This window comes from Anabrus simplex, chromosome 1 (assembly GCF_040414725.1).
Source record: "Anabrus simplex isolate iqAnaSimp1 chromosome 1, ASM4041472v1, whole genome shotgun sequence".
Lineage (NCBI taxonomy): Eukaryota > Metazoa > Arthropoda > Insecta > Orthoptera > Tettigoniidae > Anabrus > Anabrus simplex.
In genome coordinates this window covers 1,780,623,127-1,780,646,911 of record NC_090265.1, presented here as the reverse complement: position 1 = coordinate 1,780,646,911, position 23,785 = coordinate 1,780,623,127, and the positions used below count along the sequence as shown (strand labels likewise).

The following is a 23,785-nucleotide window of genomic DNA, read 5'->3' as shown; positions in this document are numbered from 1 at the left end:
CTGTTACCTGTAATTGTGGCTTACCGTGCATTGGTACTTGGGAAGTGGGTGATTTGGTTTGTTCACCCATGCTGCTTTGAGGGAGCTGCACTTCATCTTGATTACAATATTGTAGTAGGTCCCGATTGTGTGCATAATTTTCATCTATTTTAGAAGTTGCAGATATATATATTAGGTATTAATTCCATATTATTTACTATCATATGTACAGTAAAAATATAATAAGATATTTTAAGGTCCATGATGAATAATAACTTCAATTATCATAATAGATGTCCAGAATCTTTAACCAAGGCACTGCTTTGTCTGTGGCAATATTGAGAATACTGGTAGTCTGACTCAGAATTACAGTACTAGTAAGGCTTCTCAGATAACTTTCATTTATGGTATGTTTTTTTTTTTTCCAGTCACTACTGATCTGCATTTAGGGCAGTCACCCAGGTGGCAGATTCCCTATCTGTTGTTTTCCTACACTCTCTTAAATGATTGCAAAGAAATTGGAAATTTATTGAACATCTTCCTTGGTAAGTTATTCCAATCCCTAACTCCCCTTCCTATAAACGAAAATTTGCCCCAATTTGTCCTCTTGAATTCCAACTTTATCTTCATATTGTGATCTTTCCTACTTTTAAAGACACCATCCAAACATTCATCTACTGATGTCCTCCCACACCATCTCTTCACTGACAACCCGGAACATACCACTTATTACATGTGATAAATATCATTCTTGATCTGTATTGATGATACTTGATTGGAACAATAAGTTAATTTATTGAATTCACCACCTAATCAATACAGTTGTTCCAATCACATACCACTTAGTCAAGCAGCTCGTCTCCTTTCTCCCAAGTCTTCCCAGCTTAAAACTTTGCAACATTTTTGTAACGCTACTCTTTTGTCGGAAATCACCCAGAACAAATCAAGCTGCTTTTCTTTGGATTTTTACCAGTTCCTGAATCAAGTAATCCCGGTGAGGGTCCCATACATTGGAACTATACTGTAGTTGGGGTCTCACCAGAGACAAATATGCTCTCTCCTTTACATCCTTACTATAAAACCTAAATACTCTCATAACCATGTGCAGAGATCTGTACCCTTTATTTACAATCATATTTATGTGATTACCCCAATGAAGATCTTTCCTTATATTAATACCTAGGTCTTTACAATGATCCCCAAAGGGAACTTTCACCCCATCAATGCAGTAATTAAAACTGAGAGGACTTTTCCTAGTTGTGAAACTCACAACCAGACTTTTATCCCCGTTTATCATCATACCATTGCCTACTGTCCATCTCACAACATTATCGAGGTCATTTTGCAGTTGCTCACAATCTTGTAACTTATTTATTACTCTGTACAGAATAACATCATCTGCGAAAAGCCTTATCTCTGATTCAACTTCTTTACACTTATCATTGATATATATAAGAAAACATAAAGGTCCAATAATACTGCCTTGAGGAATTCCCCTCTTAATTTTTACAGGGACAGATAAAGCTTCACCTACTCTAATTCTATGAGTTCTATTTTCTAGAAATATAGCCACCCATTCAGTCACTCTTTTTTCTAGCCCAATTGCATTCATTTATGCCAGTGGTCTCCCATGATCTACCCTATCAAATGCCTTAGATAAGTCAATCGCAATACAGTCCAATTGACCTCCCGAATCCAGGATATCTGCTATATCTTGCTGGAATCCTACAAGGTGGGCTTCAGTGGAATAACCTTTCCTAAACCCAAACTGCCTTCTATCAAACCAGTTATTAATTTTGCAAACAGGTCTAATATAATCAGAAAGAATGCTTTCCCAAAGCTTACATACAATGAATGTCAAACTGTTTCCAGTACTGCACCTAGCATGTTGCATTCTATAAGTTTGGTTTAATGATGTCCACTTCTTCCTTCCTAGGTAGATGAAAACTGGATGGATGTTTAGCTGGATCCAAGATCAAAACAATTGTTGGGATTAGACCATTCATTGTACCATGCTTTATTCAACTGAAATTATTCTCCTATTAGCCTCTTGCACAGTAACAACCAGGAGGGTGAACTTGATTTCACCCTGTGATTTTGGTTCAAGCTTCCAAACTGAATAATGAGGATGTTCATATGTTATAAATTTCAAGTTGATCCAGTTGGACAGTTGTATGAAAACAATGAAAACCTACAACCTGTTTTCCAGTTATTGACTGGGTCAGGGATGGAATAAGTGAAGCATATATTGGCTATTAGTATGATGGGTTCGCCACTCCCAAAGTGTTGGACAGTTGTATACTTAATAGAATAAAATGGGTCCACCGATTCAATACAAGGATAATGCTAATGTGACCATATTCTCACAATAGTCTGTTACATTATCATCACAATATTAACATTACCTGCCTGCTGTCATTTCTTGATGGTTGCAGTACTTTTGCATCCATCTCTTGGCATGGGCTAGAGCGAAGTGTAGCTTCCACTGAAGTCCCAGTCTCATCCATGGCTGTGACAGTATGGAAGCTGCTAGGGTATGGGTTGTGCTGAGTAATGACATTCGGAACACATCCAGTTTGTCTGAGTGTTATGAAAGGTGTTGCTGATGGGGTCAGTCGTGCTACAATAGCACTGTCTGGCCCAGTGAGGAAAGCAATGGTAAACTACCCCACTCCTCACCATGCCTAGTATGCCTCATTTTGGTGCTGTCATTGGTTTTTGTGGTTTTCGTATGACTGCATAGACAATGGGGGTGCTATTTGAGGATCCAACCAACTTCTGGGCTGATGACCTAACAGACAGATTAACATTACAACAGCATTCGTTTCAGCCACTTGGGCCATCATCAGCTATATACAGTAAATTTAAAAGTAAGCACAATACACATTAAAATACACAAAATAAATATGAAGAGAACACGTTAAAATGATCCTGTGGTAAAAGACTTGGTGGTACCTAGTTCGTAAGTTACATACTGTAGTATGGCAGAAATGTGTTGAATAGCAAAATGTTGTGTTATAAAACAAATTCTTAATCTTGCTTGACGCCATCAAGTTTCTCTCTTAAGTAGTGAAGATGGCTTCCTTTTAAAAATTGTTAAGAGGGATGGAATATAGCTTCAAGAGGCCTGAAGATAATGATTTACTTGCTGGACCAGACTTCTGCTATGCAGCCATGCTAATTCCAACTTGATGTAAGGTGACATCATAGGTAATAAATTTCATATTAATCCGTATTGAAGAGCAATGTAGTGTAAAACACTATTTTGATGTAAGGTAGTTGAAAGGGACAAAGATTACCATATATAGATTAGTGACATTATGTCCTTAAAAGATGTATAATATACTGTAAAAATAGAAAGACAAAGTTGTAAAATAACATTGTCTTTGTAGAGAAATGTTGGTTTTGAAGTGACCATTGTATAAGGAAGATGTTATTCAAAGGCTGTTTTTTAAGTAAGGTCCGTTTCTCAATAGAAACAATAGCAATAATGATATTGCCAGAACCTTTTTATTATGTCCTCTTTACACATTAAGCTATTATTCTACATAGTTATCATGTTTGTTTAAACATTTACCATGGCGCCCCACCAACTATTTTATCCCCTCATCGTAAAACTTTGCCCTCTGTGACTAAAGTTAATCTTCAAGTACTGTTTTCACTTCTTCATCGGTGTCAAATTGCTGACTGGCGATGAACTGCTTCAGGTAATGCAACAGATGTTAATTGCTCGGCACAAGGCTGTACGGTGGGTGGTCAATTTGCTCCCATGCAAAAGACTGGATTAACTCTTGAGTTTGAGCGCATTGCCATGCAGCAACAAAACTCCAGGCGACAATATGCACCATCGCTTATTCTGAACGGTACACCTAAGTTTTTTCAAGGTCGTGTAGTACACAGCTAACTTTATTGTTGTCCCTCGTGGCATAGAGTCAACTAACAGGACACTGTGTCTGTCCCAAAACACAGTCGCCATTATCTTGTGTGTTGAGATTATCTGTTTGGCTTTCACTTTGACTGAAGATGAGGTGTGTTGCCATTCCATTGATTGTTGTATCGTTTCAGGAGTCAAATACCAATATAAATGGTCCATTATTGGACATTATAAATTTTCCAGCTAACTCATTCCTGGTTACCAGCGTTTCGCCCTCGTGTGCTAGGTTGGGCTCATCAGTTGGTACCTAGCACACTTACCAAGACACTGGCTAGTGCATACTATGGAGGCTAAAAATTAATGCCTGCTTGGCGATCAGATGATATAGATGTTGATTCTCATAAGGAATCTCAAATATTTGTCCTGAATGAGTAAATTTATAATACCAATATAGACATCTATATCAGGAGTCAAATGCAAAACCCATGTTTTGTCCCCTGTGACAATGTGGTCCAAACTTAGATCTCCTTCCTCACTGTATCGGGACAAAAAGGTCAAAGCACAAGCCATTCTCCTGGTTTTGTGTTCCTCAGTAAGCAGTCTGGGAACTCATCGCACAGTTTTCTGAATTGTAAGATGTCGGGAATGATTTTGTGTAATACTGACTTTGAAACTTGTAGAAATTGCAGTGACAAAAGGCCTTCACTTTCCTCACCATTTCTGGTCTATGGCAGGTGGCTGGTCATGGATTTGCCTGCTTTTTCTCCTCTGGAATTAAGTCCAGCCAGCCTTTGCCTTTTTTATTCAATATCACACCGATTTTTTCTCTGATATCATGCTTCTTCAGACAGGGCTCTTACGTAGACCTACCAGTAATGGTCAATCCGCTTCAGCATCGTTGCAGCTAATGCCGTGAAACTTTACACACACGTTCTCAGTACTGACGTGTATCATCACTCCCCATTTTGACACGCTCAAGTTGACATCAGTGCCACCAGTGGGCTTCAAACTCGTCGCCAGGGATCCAAAACGACCTTCTATACCTCACTCCTCTCTTCCCTAGTACACCTCTTCAGTGATGCCTAGGCCATCTATGAAAGCTAATGGTGGAGCTGTTGAGGTTCCAACCAGCCTTCAGGCTGAGGACTGAATATGCACATATGAGGGCAAATCAAAAAGTAAGTTACAAATCCAAGTTATGGCCATTTATGAAACCATCTACACATAGACAACACGGCTATGACAACATACAATGTAAGTTCACTTCTCCACATAGTCCTGTAAACATTTCTCGGAATGGTCGACCAACTTCTTGATTCTGGCTGCGTAGAAATCACCTCCAGCGCTATGTAACCAGCTGGAGACAGTTTCTTTCACCTCGGAATGTGTGAGGTGTTGCATTATCGTGCAACAGAATCACACCGGTACTCAATTTTTCCTGCCACTTTTCTTTAATTGCCTTACGCAACCAGTTCAACATTTGACAATACGCAGCTGAGTTGGCTGTCACGCCTTTCGGCATAAATTCTACGTGCATCACACCCTCCATGTCAAAGAACACTGTCACCATTACCTTTCCTGCTGAAGGTTGGAGCTTGGCCTTCTTTTGTGGTGATGATGTGGTGTGCACCCATTCCATTGAAGTTCTCTTTGTTTCGGGGGTGAAGTGGTGGACCCACGTTTCATCCCTTGTAATGATTTGCTGCAGAAAATCATAGCCCTCCACAGAATACCATTGCAAAAATGCCAGTGACGATTGGAAACATTGTCCCTTGTGAAGATCAGTGAGCAGACGTGGGACCCATCTTACGAAATCCAAGGTGCTGGTGGACAATTGAGAAAATACTGCCATACGAAATGTTCAGCATGTTTGCAATTTCTGTGGTGTTATTCGCCGATTCTCTCTAATGGTCCCATCCACATGGTGAACATTTGCAACATTACTGGACATTGCTGGCCTGCCTTCGCGATATTTGTCTGTGAGATCCATTATGAACAACAATGGGGAACAGTAAACTTACTTACCTGTCTAACTCCAGTTGCATATTGAAACCATTCTGTCCTACTCACAGGGATTTGGACACTTCTGCATATTACACATGATAAATTTAATATATTTGAGCCTTTTATTATAATTTGGGTCCACCTTATTCAATACATTGTTTTATTTGTGTTTTGCTGCCATTGTCTTTCTGTGCTTTGTTTGTGTCATTTGTTTTGAATGTATTGAGTAAGGTGGACCCAAATTATAATAAAATTTGTAATCTTGGTTCAATACAGACAAACAATGAAGTTTATTAATTTAATATTTGAGCCTGTATTATCATTAAGTATTAACTTGTGAAACCCTTACATCAAATGTTCCACCTTTACAATACTATAAATCATCTTTACTGATAAGATTACATTAAAATATACTGTATTAATGAGACATGTTTTGTGGGACTTCTGTGAACTCTCTTATAAGATTATAAAAATATTGCACACATTATTGGACTATATACATAGACTGTGCAAGTTAATGCCACACTTAAATTAGCTTCATTCAATGAGAATGAGTCGAAGAAAGGTGGATTTTTGTTGAATTGCACAAGTTGATCGTAACTGACCTTGTTGAAAATTCAGTGTTGAATGTAACAGAGCGAGTACTAGGAGGTTATTAAGAATTGACTTGGAGGGGAGCTTGTAGAGAGTTTGAAGTGAATCGGATGGCACACACTTAGTGGCGGCCTCTAGTATCAATATATGTGTATAAACTCATATATGTGTTATAAACTCCTTGAACTTTGTTAGGGTTTCGAAGACTTTTATATATTGCTGTTCTGTGCTTCTTATGTTATCTTTATTCTCTCTGATTATTATTCATGTTTTACTTTCTTCCCCACGATAGTTGGAGTGTTAATTAAACACATTAATACACCATCCCTGTTCTATTATTCAAGTACATAATCATCATCAATAACCACATTTGGTAGCAGAGCGTGGTTTCGTTAGTGATACCCAACAAAGTAAACTGTGTTTCAACTTGAAGAAACCATACCTTTATGTTTTTCTTCCAGATGGGTGGAATCTTCACTGAAATGAGAGCAATACCCGCTTCGTTCCATACTGTTGTTGGCGGTGGATTTGTTTCGTTGCTGGCATCGGTCATTTTCACACTTGACTAATCACAAATTGTGTTCCGCGCCGTATTTTAATATCACGTCGGGGTCACCAATGTGGTTATTGATGATGATTATGTACTTGAATAATAGAACAGGGATGGTGTATTAATGTGTTTAATTAACACTCCAACTATCGTGGGGAAGAAAGTAAAACATGAATAATAATCAGAGAGAATAAAGATAACATAAGAAGCACAGAACATCAATATATAAAAGTCTTCGAAACCCTAACAAAGTTCAAGGAGTTTATAATACATATATGAGTTTATACACATATATTGATACTAGAGGCCGCCACACAATGAAGTTTATTAATTTAATATTTGAGCCTGTATTATCATTAAGTATTAACTTGTGAAACCCTTACATCAAATGTTCCACCTTTACAATACTATAAATCATCTTTACTGATAAGATTACATTAAAATATACTGTATTAATGAGACATGTTTTGTGGGACTTCTGTGAACTCTCTTATAAGATTATAAAAATATTGCACACATTATTGGACTATATACATAGACTGTGCAAGTTAATGCCACACTTAAATTAGCTTCATGCAGTGAGAATGAGTCGAAGAAAGGTGGATTTTTGTTGAATTGCACAAGTTGATCGTAACTGACCTTGTTGAAAATTCAGTGTTGAATGTAACAGAGCGAGTACTAGGAGGTTATTAAGAATTGACTTGGAGGGGAGCTTGTAGAGAGTTTGAAGTGAATCGGATGGCACACACTTAATGTTTTACATTTTAATTATTCATTTCATTCATTTCCTTTTTTTCTTTTTTTAGGTCACTATTGTCAACAACGTCAACTTGTGCAATTCAACAAAAGTCTGCCTTTCTTTGACTCACTGCATGAAGCTAATTTAAATGCGACATTAATCTAGCACAGTCAATAACGGGTGCGATACTTTTACAGTATTGTGTTATCAGCAAATGGATTCTTTAAGAGTGTGGGAGGATTGATATGGAACAGGGATGAACCTCAGAGATATAAAGGAATTATCTACAAGACTTATTTTTTGCCAATTTTGACGTACGGATCAGAAACGTGGGTGATGAAGGAGAGGGATAAAAGTAGAATACAGGCAGTGGAAATAAAGTTTCAAAGGTGTCAAGTAGGTTTAACTAGAATGAACAGTAAAAAATGTGAGAGTTCTGAAAATGATAAATGAGGTACCCCTATAGGAAAAGGTAGAAAAATCAAGGCTGCAGTGGTATGGACATGTTAAGAGAATGGGAGAAAAAGAGGATACCAAGAAAGATGTTAGAAATGGAGTTGAAGGGAAGGAGACCTAGAGGAAGACTAAGGGACAGATGGCTGAAAGGTGTAAAGAAGAGCATCAAAGCAAGAGTAGGGAACTGGACGACAGTGAGAGAAGATGGATGGACAGAAAATGATGTAGAGGCAGACCCAGCCTGTGGTTGTAAACTGCTCCAGATGATGATGATGTGTTATTAGCATGATAAATTAATTTTATAAAGCCACTCATGTTGCATTTAATCTGTTAAATCCACGGACAGAGTGTCATATTAACCTGTGCAACATTTGGACGTTGTGATTTACAGCATATTCATGTTCATGTCAGTTTTAAGACTCATTCAATATATTACCAGTGTTTTATTGACAAGATGCCAACACGCTGAGCTGCAACAAGATGCATAGCCTTTTTATCTAATGGTTTTATTGTGTCCTTATTGTATTTGTAATGGTTTTTGTTTGTGACTGAAGATGTCTCTAAAGCAGGACAAAACATGTCCCTTTAAAGTATTTTAATGTTGTCTTATCAATAAAGATGATTTATGGTATTGTAAAGGTGGGACATTTGATGTAAGGGGGCAAATATTCATTTATAGGAAGGGAAGTTAGAGATTGGAATAACTTACCAAGGGAGATGTTCAATAAATTTCCAATTTCTTTGAAATCATTTAAGAAAAGGCTAGGAAAACAACAGATAGGGAATCTGCCACCTGGGCAACTGCCCTAAATGCAGATCAGTATTGATTGCGGATTTCACAAGTGAATACTGCTGTATATGCACTGTATGATAATATTACCTGTTCTATATTTCAGGGCAGATGATGTTAGTACAGTACGCCTACATAAGCTGCGCCTGGAGGTACCATGGTCACTTCAGCAGTTGGAGCTGAATACTGATCTCACACTCCTGTCTCTCGACATGAGCTCTGATATTGAATCGCTGAACATAGAGGGTGACTGTGGCGACAGCTATCGAGGGAACATCAGTGTGACGCTGCACCATGTCACGGTCTCAGGTGTTGTCGCCCTTGGACTTGTTGGTGACAATTTTGTAGCAAATTATGCTGACTTTCAGTATATCCCTCAAGAAGTTGTTGTGGTGGTGACTTATCTCAGTAGTGACAGTAATCCATCTACCATGGAATTTTCTAACTCTGGCATAAAAGGCTCTCTCGCAGAACCTTTCTTCGATGATGTAGTATACCAGTTGAATTCTCTGGTAAGACTACAGTTGGATCAGGTTTTAAGAAATATTTCATTAAAAGACCTCCTAGGGAATAATGAAGTTGGAGAAAAGTACAAGAAATATGCATCTCAGTTGAAGCAGAATTTGAACAGTGTGTCTGATTTCATATTGCAAGCAGTGAAATGTGCAACTGAAGTACACCCTAGTATGATCATGGAGGATTTGAATCAAGAATTTTCTTACCCAATAAGAAATGGTGAAGCGCTCAAAAGGAACATAAGGGGAAACTTTACTGCTACTGGAGGATGGTTCAGAGAGGCTACCTCACTGCGCCGTTCCAATGACGTTAGCCTTGCCCGTGCAGATGAGAATTTTACAGTAACATGCCCTCTTATATTAGAGGATTCACGACTGGGCTATAGTCATTATAAGGCATGGTTTGGGTCTGAAGAGGCAACAGGAAAATTGGAAGGTCAGGTAAAAATAGCAGAAATTACTCTTAAAGCAATACTCCATACATCAGTAAATGTGTGTAAAGCAGAATTGTTAATATTGAAGGTAGTATATTTCCAAGAACCAGAAGTGGAAATGGGACAGCCTACAGAGATGAAATGGCTTCAGAACTATGTCATCACCTGGATAGCAGGTAAAATGAAAGGAAGTGTTGTACCTGAAGTGGAAGGTCGACTCTCTGCGGCTGTACAGCAGGCATTGAGTCAGTTTCACTGTGAACAGTTCATCTGAATGAGAAAAAATAACTTATTGTGACACTGATTAGACTTAGCAATAATTTAATTCTGTGATAATTGTAGTTTTAAGGTGGAAAGTGTTATTTATACTTAAAGTGTAAAATATAATTGAACCAAAAGGAAAAATGTGAATAAATAGGCATTATAATAGTATTCCTTTTAAAGGGAAAGTGCAGTCAGCGGTGATGATGATTATTGTTTTAAGATAAAGTATTAATGAGCACCCATTATCTCTGCTCAGTAAGGCCTGGATCCTTATGTAATTACTAGGACCCAGAAGTTAGGCAAAATGTCTTTTTTATCTATGTGGATATATCAAACTATCACATAGAAACAAACATGTTTCCATATGTTTGAAAATGGTAGAACTAGTTTTTTTTTCTTCTTTTCTTATTTTAGCTTATGTAGCCTATTTGAAAGTTTAACCCAAAGCGGTCACTATAGGAGATTTTCTCTCACATTATTTTGTATTGTGAGTTTACGTCTCAGTGATGCAAGGAAGGTGACTGATCTCTCTTCTAGCTGAGTTGATAACTCTCGTGAGTAATGTGATTCACATTTGAAAGGTAAGCATCCCCTCCTCTAGTCGGAACAAAGGTTCGTATGAGTTTGTACGCCCTGTGTGAGAGGTTCTCTCATCGCGCAACCCGTGTCGTTGGTGTTATGTTGAAGTTGAGAAGGAAACTTTCTCCCGTTGTAGGCGTTAGTATTTGAGTTAAGTTGCACACAAAATGTCCTCCTTTCGCAGTTACTGATAAACGAGTCTATAAAAATTATGAGTCGAGGAAGAATGCTGGGTAATAAGTGCTGTTACAAACTTCAGTTAACTCAAATGTTATGAGAGAAGACCTATTGAACTTTATTCTTATATTTGTATTGTGACTGTCGGAAAGTTCTATATTAAGAACAATGTTATTGGTTTTACGTCCCAATAAGCACTTTTTACGGTTTTCGCAGATGCCAAGGTGCCTGAATTTGTGCCACAGGAATTCTTTTATATACCAGTAAAACTAGGCTGACATATCTGAGCACCTTTGAATACCACAGGACTGAGCCAGGATTGAACCTGCCAACTTGGGCTCAGAGAGCCAGCGCCTTAACCGTCTGAGCCATTCTGCCCGGCACTCTTGTAAATATTATGTACTGACATGTGACTGAAATAATGACTAATTTCCATTAAGGCGTAATTTGTTTCTGTAATATATGGATAATCAGTTCATTTAATCTAAAATCTACAACCCAGCCTTTACTTCTTATTTCAGTAATTCATTTCACTCTTACGTCCGTCAAGGTTATAAACTTCATAGTTGGTTCCGTATTGAATTAAGCTTACACATAAAATAAATACAAAATTTAATCCACCTTCTCAATACTTAACAATCATGCAATTTTTATAAAAACATTACAATATACTATTACAAGGTACTAGTTTCGGTCCTATTAGGGCCATCATCAGCCTAGCCAAGATACATATGTGTATACCATAGTCCTAAAACAGAGTTGTGCAGTGAGATGAAAGATGAAAGAATGGACTGGGGATGTGGTGGAATGATATACATATAAAATGGTGAATATATGAACTGTTGTAGATGTAGCAATGTTATGTTGATCAGTGACAAATAAAATCTTTTGATATATGTCTCATAAAATTACATATTAATCAACAATTATCTCAAAATTGAATAAAATAAGGTTTATTTGATGAATAGTCTAAGGTTGCACATTTAAAAATTTGGGTTATGCTGGATTTTAAACAATGTCTTGAATTTCTAATTTACTCAAATGACTATTTTTTACGTTTTATAACGTTGCTTAAATTGGTTGTAAACAATAACTTTTTCACGTTTAATGGCACCATCTACCAACAGAACGGTCTGGCAATGGGTTCACCGGCCTCAGGTATTTTCGCAGAAATTTATCTGGACTTTCTTGAAAACACTAAAATCAACAACAATTTTGACATCATTTTTTGGGCTAGGTATGTCGATGATGTTTTGGTAGTTATAAATGAGAACTTAGACGACACCCATACCGCACTTCAAGTACTAAACAACATTGACTCTCATATTCAATTTACCTTGGAGTCAGAAACAGATCAAAAGATCAATTTTCTATACTTTACCATTTTTAGACATCCAGAATGTTTAACCTATAAAATTTATAGAAAACCCACCCAGTCTGCTGTTACAATTCGACAAGATTCAGCTCACCCCCACCCTCACAAAAAATCAACATATAACAGCCATGTTCACCGAGCACTCAATGTACACATGACTAAGAAAGATCTTTACACTGAACTGAATACTATCCGTAGCATAGTAAGATTCAATGGCTTCAGCAGCCACTTCATAGAAAGTATTATCAACAAACATAAATTCCATCCCAAAACCACACTTTAAAAAAAAAAATACTACCTAAATATGAATCCTTTTCTTCTTTCACTTACACCAACGAAATTCATAAGATCACTAATATTTTTAAGAAAAAAGGCGTAAAATAGCTTTTAAAACCAACAACAACAACAATACACTCTTTCTACATAATACATCACACATTAATAAAGTTAACAAATATGCAAAATCAGGTGTTTACAGGCTCAAATGCAACTCCTGTTCTAATATTTCTTATGTAGGGCAAACCGGTAGAAGCTTTAATATAAGACACTTGCAACACTTCAATGCAGTCAAATGTAACAAATTTTCGGCTATTGGCCAATATATGGTCGACTATAATCATAAATTTACAAACATCGAATTAGACAGGGATATCCTTGAAATAGCTAATAAAGGTCCTGTACTTAATATAATTGAGAATTTTTATATACATTTGGACCAATACTTCAACGCTAACTACAATCTCAATGAAATAACCGAGAAACCTAATATTTTATTTGATCTTTTCATCACTTATTTCAGGAAAAGCAAGTCAGCAGACCAAAATTCTTTCTTTAAGTCAATTAAAGGTCCTCCGCCAACACAAACACCACCATCTTCCCTCCCGCTGACCCCGCCTTAAGCCACTTCCCATTTGTCCACCCCTCCCCACTTACGTCTTTCTATGCTCCTCCCTTCACTAACTTCCTTCCCTCCTACTCTACGCTGTTCTCACTCTGTTAGTTGCACTCCATCGGCAAGCTTGTTTCACATTGCGCGCAAGGTGAGTCCTCAATGTTTTCTTTTTCCTTTTTTTCTTCGCCATTATCGTTCTCTTTCTCACGTTAACTCAAACTTTCTTTTGTCCAGGTTCATTTGGTTCCTATTGAATTGGCAATATTCCTTTGTAACACAGCAAGATTTCAATATATCACAAGATATGTCCAACAGTTTTATCAACATTTAACCTCTGTTGTGGATTTATTGGACATCACGCAAAATAATTCCCTCTGCACCAATGTTGAACTTCATATCTTCTAGAACTCAATAGAAACATTGGACATCGTTTAAAATCCAGCATAACCCAAATTTTTAAATGTGCAACCTTAGGCTATTCGTCAAATAGAGCTTATTTTATTCAATTTTGAGATAATTGTTGATTAATATGTAATTTTATGAGACATGTATCAAAAGATTTTATTTGTCGCTGATCAACATAACATTGCTACATGTACAACAGTTCGTATGTTCACCATTTTATATGTATATCATTCCACCACATCCCCAGTCCATTCTTTCATCTTTCATCTCACCACACAACTCTGTTTTAGGACTATGGTATACACATATGTATGTTGGGTAGGCTGATGATGGCCCTAATAGGACCAAAACTAGTACCTTGTAATAGTATATTGTAATGTTTTTATAAACATCGCATGATTGTTAAGTATTGAGAAGGTGGATTAAATTTTGTATTTACTCGTACGTCCTGAAAAATTGTGGAAAATATATCTATTTTAAATGATGTTTAATGTGAGAGAAAGTCTCACGTGCGACCACTCGTGGGTCAATGCCTCTTTTAAGTTGTTCTGGATATTTTCCGCTTTTATTTATGTATTAAAATTAATCAATGGAAAGAAAATATATAATTCCAATGTACTGTATTAATAATAAAGAAAAAATCATTTTAACTTAATCATTAAGAAATAACATACAAACTATATTTTCATAATACACAAGGAAAGGGTAGCGCTGACGCTGATTCAGAGTTATTTGATAAGATAATCAGTTATGCGGGAAACGGTATGGAAAGGAATGTGATTGTAGCCAAATGTCAATTGGGAATGTAATGCAAATGACAGGAAGCTTGATCAACAAATGGCAAATAAGTTGATATGGGAAGGACAGCTGATTCAAAAAGTGATTGAACCAACTAGAGGGAAGTATATTCTGGACATGGTGCTGGTAAAAGCAGATGAGCTCTATAGAGAAAGCAAAGTAATAGATGCTATTAGTGATCATGAAGCTGTTTTTGTTGTAGTTAAAAGCAGATGTGAGAGAAAGGAAGGTCTTTTAAGTAGGACCATTAAGCAGTATCATATGGCTGATAAAACAGGGATGAGGGAGTTTTTAAAAAGTAGCTATGATCGGTGGAAAACAGTCAATAAAAATGTAAACAGACTCTGGGATGGGTTTAAAGCAATTGTTGAGGAATGTGAAAATAGGTTTGTACCTTTAATGGTGGTAAGGAATGGTAAAGATCCACTATATTATAACAGAGAAGTAAAGAGACTAAGAAGGAGGTGCAGGTTGGAACGAAATAGAGTTAGAAATGGTTATGAAAGTAAGGAGAAATTGAAGGAACTTACTAGGAAAGTGAATCTAGCAAAGAAGTCAGCTAAGGATAACATGATGGCAAGCATATTTGGTGGTCATACAAATTTTAGTGAAAAAATGAAAGGGTATGTATAGGCACTTTAAGGTAAAAACAATTTCAAGGAAGGACATTCCAGGAATAATTAATGGACAATAGTTATAAAATATTCCACACCAAGCAATCACATCCGGCAGCCTGCAAGCCAGCCAGCTGAGAGCAAAGGGGAGTTGTGACATCACGACCTGAGGAATACGGTCAAGGCCAAATTACGTCAGCCGAATGAAAATTTTATACATTCTATCGTCAATATGGTTTGATTGGATTACCGTATGGAAAAGTGAACTACATCCTCGTGTAGCCCAATTTTTTGTGATCATTACCCCCAAATTTTGAAGAAATAGGTCAAATATTAAGGGAGATATTCAATAAGATAAAATAGCTTCAATTCTCCGAGATCCTGTATAAAAAGGCAGGCATTTCGCTTGTGAAACCGATGACTGCTGACTGTCTACAAACATGTCTGCCTAAACACAACACGAGGTCATGAGTATACTCCTGTTAAACCATAACTCCAACTTAGCAATAATTCGTCTGCACCATCAAGACCACCTCTTTATATATGTGCCTGGCCAGGCTTCTAGAAAGATACATTTTCTCGTAAATTATAGAGAGCTTAAGGCCCAGATATAATGTACAGAATATTCTACCGAGTTCTTGTCTACCCAGTACCATTCTGGATGTTACATTGTATTTCACAATTCTGTAGTGGATTGCAAATCCTTAATATAGGTAATAATAAATGATATAATATTAATTACAAGTTCTTACATTAACTAAACTTGTATAAATATCTATATACAGCAAATGTTTCATGACATAACCTCACAAATAATGTGATAGTAAACTAATAATGATGCTAATAAATGGATGTACATCACAAGTAATCATAATAATCATAAAATAATAATAATTCAAGCTCGATACTTGCATTATTTACCCATGGGTGAGGGAATATTGTTTTCAAGTTATATCAGTTTATCACACTTGTGTCATGCTAACCTGCTAAAAGAGAAGTGAATTCTCCATTTTCAAAAATATGTACTCCCCACTGAGATACAACTTAAAACATGGCTTTCACGGCCGCAGATGTAAAAGTCTCGGGAATACTGTAGAACCAGCTTGTGGTTGGTTAGGTCATGTGCGTTTGCAGAGTTTCACCCAGACATGTGATTTGGGCTCCCTATTTGCTAATACGGCGGGACCACGCAATTGGTCTGCCACTGCTAGGCAGAGTCTTGGAGGGGCGTGCCAATCTAAGAGATGAACCAAGATTCCCAGCATTCAATTCAATTCAATTCAATTCAATTCAATTCAATTCAATTCAATTCAATTCAATTCAATTCAGTTCAACTACAGCACTTTCAAAATTCACGTAAGAGATGCATATGCAACTTACGAAAATATGACCATGTGTCACAATCTTTCCTAGAACTAAAGTGGTCGCGGCTCCATGTTCATTGTAACCATCACAGTTTGTCTCTCCTCCACTGAGTTCTTACTACATTTTCGCCATCTTATCTTTCTTTGTTTTTCCACTACTTCTCAAATGTTCATAACAAAGATACAAGGGCTCAAACATCAAACTTGCTCGTCATTCTTCATTATCAAACTGTCGCATATAACAACTCAGTTTCTGCTTTTGCCACACGAGAATGGAACCATTTACCAGATGCCATCAGAGGAATACCATCCACAGCGGCATTTAAAAGACCGTTAAGAGGTACAGCAGGATACGAGAGTGATCAGAAGATGACCATCATGATTCCCTCTTTGCGGAGGCGTACTATTGTATGTGGTATATTTCATCCCTGTCTTGAGGATGTACTGTAACTTACTTTACATTTGCACAGCTAATAAACAATAATTATGGCAGGAAGGAATACGTGAGAGTGCTGTTTTGATAAATTGGTGATTTCTGTAGGTAAGACCAATGGTTTAGATGTAATCACTGATATGAAGATGCCATGTAGTGATCAATTTTGTGTACCAGGTGAATGCATAAGTATTTTCCAGTTTCACTAAGAGTGTGCCAGCGAACAGTATGCAGCATATGAATTTGTCACATATGTCAGTTGTTTGTCTGACATTAACCTACCAACATATAAAAATTGGATCCGCCAGACACTAGTGTCTGTGTTGTATCGTTCAGTGATCATGTCGACGTTTGCGCCTGAAAAAGAACATTTGCAGCACACATTGCTTTTCTTATTTAATCAATAGAAAAAGGCGGTGGAAAGTCATCGTTTGCTGGTAGAAATATGTGGTGGTCACGCTCCATCGATTAGAACATGTGAGATATAATATCAATATAGCTGGTTCATTATTGGACATTACAAATTTTCCAGCTAACTCATTCCTGGTTGCCAGCATTTTGCCCCAGTGTGCCAAGTTGGGCTCCTCAGTTGATAAATGGCACACCTACCAAGATACATGACTAGTGCATACCGTGGAGGCCACTGCGTAGGCTGCTTGGAGCCACTGGCAGTGCCAATGCACTATGAGAGATTTTGTCTCATTTACAAAAATTGATGCCTGCCTGGCCATCAGATGATAACGATGTTGATTCCGATAGGGAACCTGAAATATTTGCTCCAAATGAGTAAATTTGTAATACCAATATTTCAGGTTCTCTGTGGGAATCAACATCATTATCATCTGATGGCCAGGCAGGCATCAATGTTTGTAAGTGAGACAAAGTCTCTCATAGTGCACGGCACTGCCGGTGGCTCCAAGTAGCCTATGCAGTGGCCTCCACGGTATGCACTGGCCATGCATCTTGGTGGGTGTGCCATTCACCAACTGAGGAGCCCAACTTGGCACACTGGGGCGAAACGCTGGCAACCAGGAATCAGTTAGCTGGAAAATTTATAATGTCCAATAATGGACCAACTGTATTGCTATTATAAATTTACTCATTCGGAACAAGTATTTCAGATTCCCTATGGGAATCAACATCTTTATCATGTGAGACATGGTTTTGACAATTTAAACATGGTTCTTTGTGTCTGGTGAGACCAGAGCGGTATTGTGTATTATGAACTCTTGAAGCCTGGCAAAACCATTAATGCACAATGCTATCGCCAACAAATTATTGATTTAAATCACGCATTGATCGAAAGACAACCGGAATTGGCCAGAAGACATGGCAAAGTGATTTTGTTACACGACAATGCGCCGTCTCACACAGCAAAACCAATGAAAGACATCTTGAAATCGCTTGCATGGGACATCCTTTTGCACCCACCATACTACCCCTACCTGGTGCCATCTCACTGTCACCTCTTCGCATCAATGGGGTACGCGCTCACAAAGCAGCACTTCAGCAATTTCCAGGAAGTTGGAAAATGGCTCGACGAATGCTTTGCAGTGAAAGACAAGCAGTTTTTCAGGCATGGTATTCATAACTTACCTAAAAGATGGGTGAAGTGTGTAGAAGCTGACAGCCAACATTTTGAATTAACAAAAAATGAATTTCCCTATATCTATATCACAAAAACTTATGCATACATCTGGTACAATTGGCAGTGAGAAGGAAGTGAATAACTACTCAACCTATGCGCAGTTAACCTGAGATATGGTAAAATTCCATCATTGAGGCTAGACAAAGCTCGCAGCTTACTGCACACTTTGTCAGGACTTATAATGCACACTTTGTAAATTCAAACAAAGCTATGAATACACAGAAGCACACCATAAGGTCATCTTTTTTTTTTTTTTGCTAGTGCTTTATCACTGCACTAACACATTGAAGGTTTTGGCAATACAAGGACCTGAAATGTGTAGGATTGGAAAGGTAGCAGCCATGGCCTTAATTAAGATGTGAAAATGTGAAAACACTGAAAACCATATTCAGGCTGCCAACAGTAGGAATTGAACCCATCATCTCACAAATACAAGTTCTCAACCATATGTGCTCACGCCCACTTTAGTATATTTTAATATCAAACTTCTGAAATTGTACGAAGCATGTTTTTAAAGTAAGTACCGTTTTAAAATATGGCCGCTGCAGCGCTTCGATTGTCATTCAGAGCGTGCGCACTCAGTATGCATATTTGTAGGCTAGCCACAAATGCCATTACAGAAGCATTTGCCCGTATTTATGTTTGTTTCTGCGTATTGAAAATGCCTTTGACAATTATCGGTCCTGACGAGTGTAAAGTACGCACTGTGATTCGGTTTTTAAATGGAAAAGGTGTGAAAGCTGTTGAAATTCATCGGCAGATTAGTGAAGTGTATGAAGAAGATACTATGATCAAAGGAATGGTAAGAAAATGGGTTAGGCTGTACTATTGTCGACAACGAGAAGGGTAGTGTCAGTACTGTTAATACTCAGGACTTGGTGCAGAAAGTTGATGCAAAGGTTCGAGAAAACAGTTGCTTTAATATTTTGTCATTAAGTTGTGAGTTGCCTGAAATTTCGAGGAGTGTTCTTTATGAAGTTGTGTCAGGATGCTTAGATTATCAGAAGTTGTGCTCACACAATCCAAAATAAATGGCTTGTCATGCTTACAAGGGGGATTCTTTTGCTTCACAACAATGCACGATCTCACATGGCTAATCAACCCGAGACCTCATCACTTCGTTTGGTTGGGGACAATTTGATTATCCTCTGTATAGTCGTGACCAAGTGTCTAGTGACTACCACTTGTTGCTGTGCCTGGAAAAGCATTTAGGAAGTCAGCACAATGACGATGATGACCTAAAAAGGACCGCATGGCAGTGGCTGGCACATAAGCAGCTTCACAATATGACAAGTGCCTTGATATGAATAGAATTTACATTGAGAAGTAGTTTAAAGTACAGGCTTACATGTAAAAGAACAGATTTGTTAAAAATATTCCATTAATTTTTTCTATATCAAAACGGTTCTTACTTAAGAAACACTCCTCGTAATTGAGCTAGTTGAGACAAAAATTATGCTCATACAGGCAGTGCCCACTCTGATCCTCCTCTGGCTGCAGGCCTGAACGTAGGCTCTATATTAACAGTATAGTTGGGGACAAATCATGACGGCTTCAGTCCCTGGAAACAAGCTGGAAGGCAGCTGTCAATCACACCCTGCACCCTCCTGAGTTAAGGAGTTCTAAGTGATCCTTGTTTGGTGTGGAGAGGTTGCCAAACTACTTTCTTCCACAGTCTCTTCAGCCTTTACCCTTTCTTCATGTTGAGTGCAGTAGATGATTGGCAACAATGGCTACAGTAGGCATGGTAAATCTTATTAGCCTCTAATAAACACTGGGCCATCACTGAAGAGTAGTTGTGTGAGGTGAGGTTATCATATTTCGTCCTCAAGTATAACACACTAGTAAAACACTAACAGAATATTATGAAAGGACTTTAATGGTCAGTAAAACATAAAATTACATCAGGTTAAAAAGTTACATAATTTCTTTTTAGTGTAAGTGTTTGTAACAATCCAGAACTTCATTTTCTAGAACTTTTGGAACTTCTTTGGCTTGAATACCATGGATATGTTTCACCACTAAGTCAACACATGTGTTGTTGGAGAGAGGGTTCACAGCCTGTTAAAGAAGAGATCAGGATGAGAGATTGCACTCAAATTAAGAAATTATTTTTACAGAATTTTTATACATCTATGTATTTTAACGGAAAGCAATAAATGATTAAAATTATTTCTAAAATGGTCCATTTACATTTTACATTGAGGAACTAGTTCCAGCCTTGGCTGGCCATCATGAGACATTTATTTATTTATTTATTTATTTATTAATTTATTTATTTATTTATTTTCCGTGTCCAGATAAATAATGTTTTTCCAATATTCAGCTACAAGGACAGATTTATCATTGTGCACGGTGATGGTAAATGGTGACAAACCAGAAGGTGTTCTTCATCTTCTAGTAGTCCACAATCACAGGTCATATCTCCATGTATGTAGCCCCACTTAACTAGGTTAGACTTGTACTATGAAACACCTGTCCATAGTCGATTGAGGTCTTCCAGACGGGATACGGAAGGTGAAAACCTGTAGAAGGTTCCGGATCCAATTATCGATAGACACGACGCTGTTATGGTAGTGAAAAGGTTTATATGTGTTGTTCTCATGAGGCCCGTTTACATTCAATGTTTTATTTGTTTCTGATTTTCATGTGGCCATTGATGTTATTTTGGTTTCCTTATGTTTATTTAATAAACTCCGTGTTTCCTACTTGGCATTGTTATTGAAGGAATAAGAGGGGCATCCTTTTGATTTAACAGATTTGAGTTCAGTTCATGACTTTTCTTTTTGGTTATTTTTGACCTGATCCATGCAAATTATGATAGATAAGTACATTGTATTTATTTATCACCCCGTCACCTCTGGTTGACTGGAGCTTCTACTGAACTTTTAATCTTTTTCTATTTCTTTCTGGCTGTGTATGTGTTGTATTTTCTGGTTATTTAGTCCTCGGTGCTCATTGTGCCTAACCCTGCCATGGGCATACAAGAAGAATATTATACGCTGGTCTAGCACAAGCACATACCATATTTTTAAAACTAGCAGAGGAGCACAATAGTGCTCTGGAGAGGGAGCTTCAGTTGAGGAGGTGAGTTGTGGTTTGTTCCTCTCTTCATTCAAGCCCTCTATGCCATATTATCTTGTTATTTCTGTTAAATACATTACAATATGTTAACAAGGGATTAGTTTCGACCCTATATGGGACATCATCAGCCAAAATTACACTTTTATTTGCCGATGTCCTAAAACAAAATTACATTGAGGAAATAAAAATTGCAGAAATATACATATGGAATGGTGGAGTGGATGAAATGTTGATAGATAAAATTATGTTTTACTGATCGATTACAAATAAAATTTCAGGTTTACATATGTTGCAATTAGACTGTAAGAATAGCATCACAACGATTTTCTACAATGATGATTAAAATTTGCCCGTTTTTTTAGTGAATACTCTAAAATTGCATGTTTATATGATGCCAGTCTAAATACAAAGTCCAGATGCTTCTACTGAGTTCTATATTTCACGTACATCTTCAGGTAGAAAATTGAATGTTGAACATTGGCGCAGAGGGTGTCTGTCTTGCTTAAGCTCCAATATTTCTGATATAGAAATAACATGTAGGCAAAACTATGCGACTTCTTATAATATAATGGATTCTTCCTGTGATATGAGGAGGATTCCCAATCCAAGTTGGAACCAATAGAACCTCACGATGAAAAAATTAGAATTAACGCACAGGAAGAATCCATTGTATTAAATGAAGTTGCATGGTTTTGCCTACATTTAATTTCTATATCAGAAATATTGGACCTTAAGCAAGACAGACACCCTCTGCGCCAATGTTCAACTTTCAATTTTCTACCTGAAGATGCACTTGAAATATAGAACTCAATAGAAGCATCTGGACTTTGTATGTAGACCGGCATCTTATACTTTTAATGTGCAATTTTAGAGTATTGACTAAAAACAGGGCAATATTTTAATCATCATTATAGAAAATTATTGTGATACTATTCTTACAGTCTAATTCCAACACATGTAAACCTGAAATTTTATTTGTAATCGATCAGTACAACATAATTTTATCTATCAACATTTCATATGTATATTACCGCACCACATACACGGTTCACTCTTTTAATTTTTATTTCCACAATGTAATTTTGTTTTAGGACATCGGCAAATCAAAAGTGTATTTTATTTAGGCTGATGATGACCCACACAGGGTTGAAACTAGTCCCTTGTTAACATATTGTAATGTATTTATAGACATTGTAATTATTGTACAGTATTGAGTAGGTGGAATAAACTTTGTAAAATTATATAAAATCTTAATTCAATACGGAACCAATAATGAAATTCATAACCTTGAATATACTCTAATTTGTCGGTCATATTTATACTTTGATCTACACCTGCAGTTCTTACCCCTGTTCTTCCGTATGTACAAGTCCTGGCTGTCTCAGGATATGTCCTATCGATCTATTCCTTCATGTGGTCAAATTCTACAGAAACATTCTCTTCTCACCAACAGCATTCTATTTCAAAAACTTCTACTATATTTCTTTCTACACCAGTTATTATCTATGTTTCGGGTCCATTCCATGCCATGCTCCACACAAAGTACTTCAAAAACATCTTTCTGATAGACACATCCATGTTTGAAGTGATGAAACGTTTTTCTTAAGGCCTTCTTTGGTTTTAATAGTCAGCTTTTCATTTTTCCATTATTCTTCATCTGTGGCTGTCCCAGTCAAGTTTGACGATGTGCCCCAGGTACACATACACATCAACTTCCTGAAGAATGTTATTGTCCATGGTAACGTGAATAGTAACGTGAATATACTTTGGGCTCTTTTTTTCTTTTTTCTTTTTGCAGGCTCATTTCCAGTCCTTCACCTTGGGAGGCTTTTTGAAATTTGGTAGAAGCTGTTTGCTTTTTGTATTTTTTTTCCAATTTCCTTCGTAATCTTTCCTTCTTCTGTAATCACACTTCCCAATACTTGAAACTTTTAACCACTTCCAGTATTTTACCATTCAGTTTTATCTTTTCACTTCTTTCCTTCCTTCCTTCCTTCCTTCCTCCCCATTGTCATCACTATTGTTTTACTTTTCTCTGTGCTTACTTTCATCCCAAATTTTTCTATCTCTTGATTCCATACATGTACTTATTTTTGGACTTCCGTTTCATCCTCACCCCATATCACTATATCATCTGCAAACAACATGGCTTTTGTTGCCTGTCTTCCCAATCTCTGCTTAATGTTCTTATGGATTTTATCCATGACAATGATGAAT

At 37.2% G+C, this 23,785-nt stretch overlaps 3 protein-coding genes across 3 annotated transcripts in view; 1 reads left to right on the top strand and 2 right to left on the bottom strand.

The window, feature by feature from the left end:
* The window catches only part of LOC136864675 (uncharacterized), a 42,441-nt gene extending 32,092 nt beyond the window's left edge, over nt 1–10,349 (top strand). The window contains exon 3 of the mRNA XM_068229752.1: nt 9,093–10,349. Coding sequence (XP_068085853.1) covers nt 9,093–10,209 — 1,117 coding nt within the window. The 3' untranslated portion in view covers nt 10,210–10,349. The remainder of the gene's footprint in view (nt 1–9,092) is intronic.
* LOC136883237 (lysozyme) overlaps nt 1–23,785 on the bottom strand; it is a gene marked incomplete at its 5' end in the record, with an annotated part of 464,330 nt that overhangs the window by 313,752 nt on the left and 126,793 nt on the right. The gene's annotated exons all lie outside the window — the stretch shown is intronic.
* Nucleotides 20,364–23,785, bottom strand: part of LOC136883198 (lysozyme) — a 46,894-nt gene continuing 43,472 nt past the window's right edge. The window contains exon 4 of the mRNA XM_067155403.2: nt 20,364–20,545. Within this exon, the coding sequence (XP_067011504.2) occupies nt 20,417–20,545 (129 nt within the window). The 3' untranslated portion in view covers nt 20,364–20,416. The remainder of the gene's footprint in view (nt 20,546–23,785) is intronic.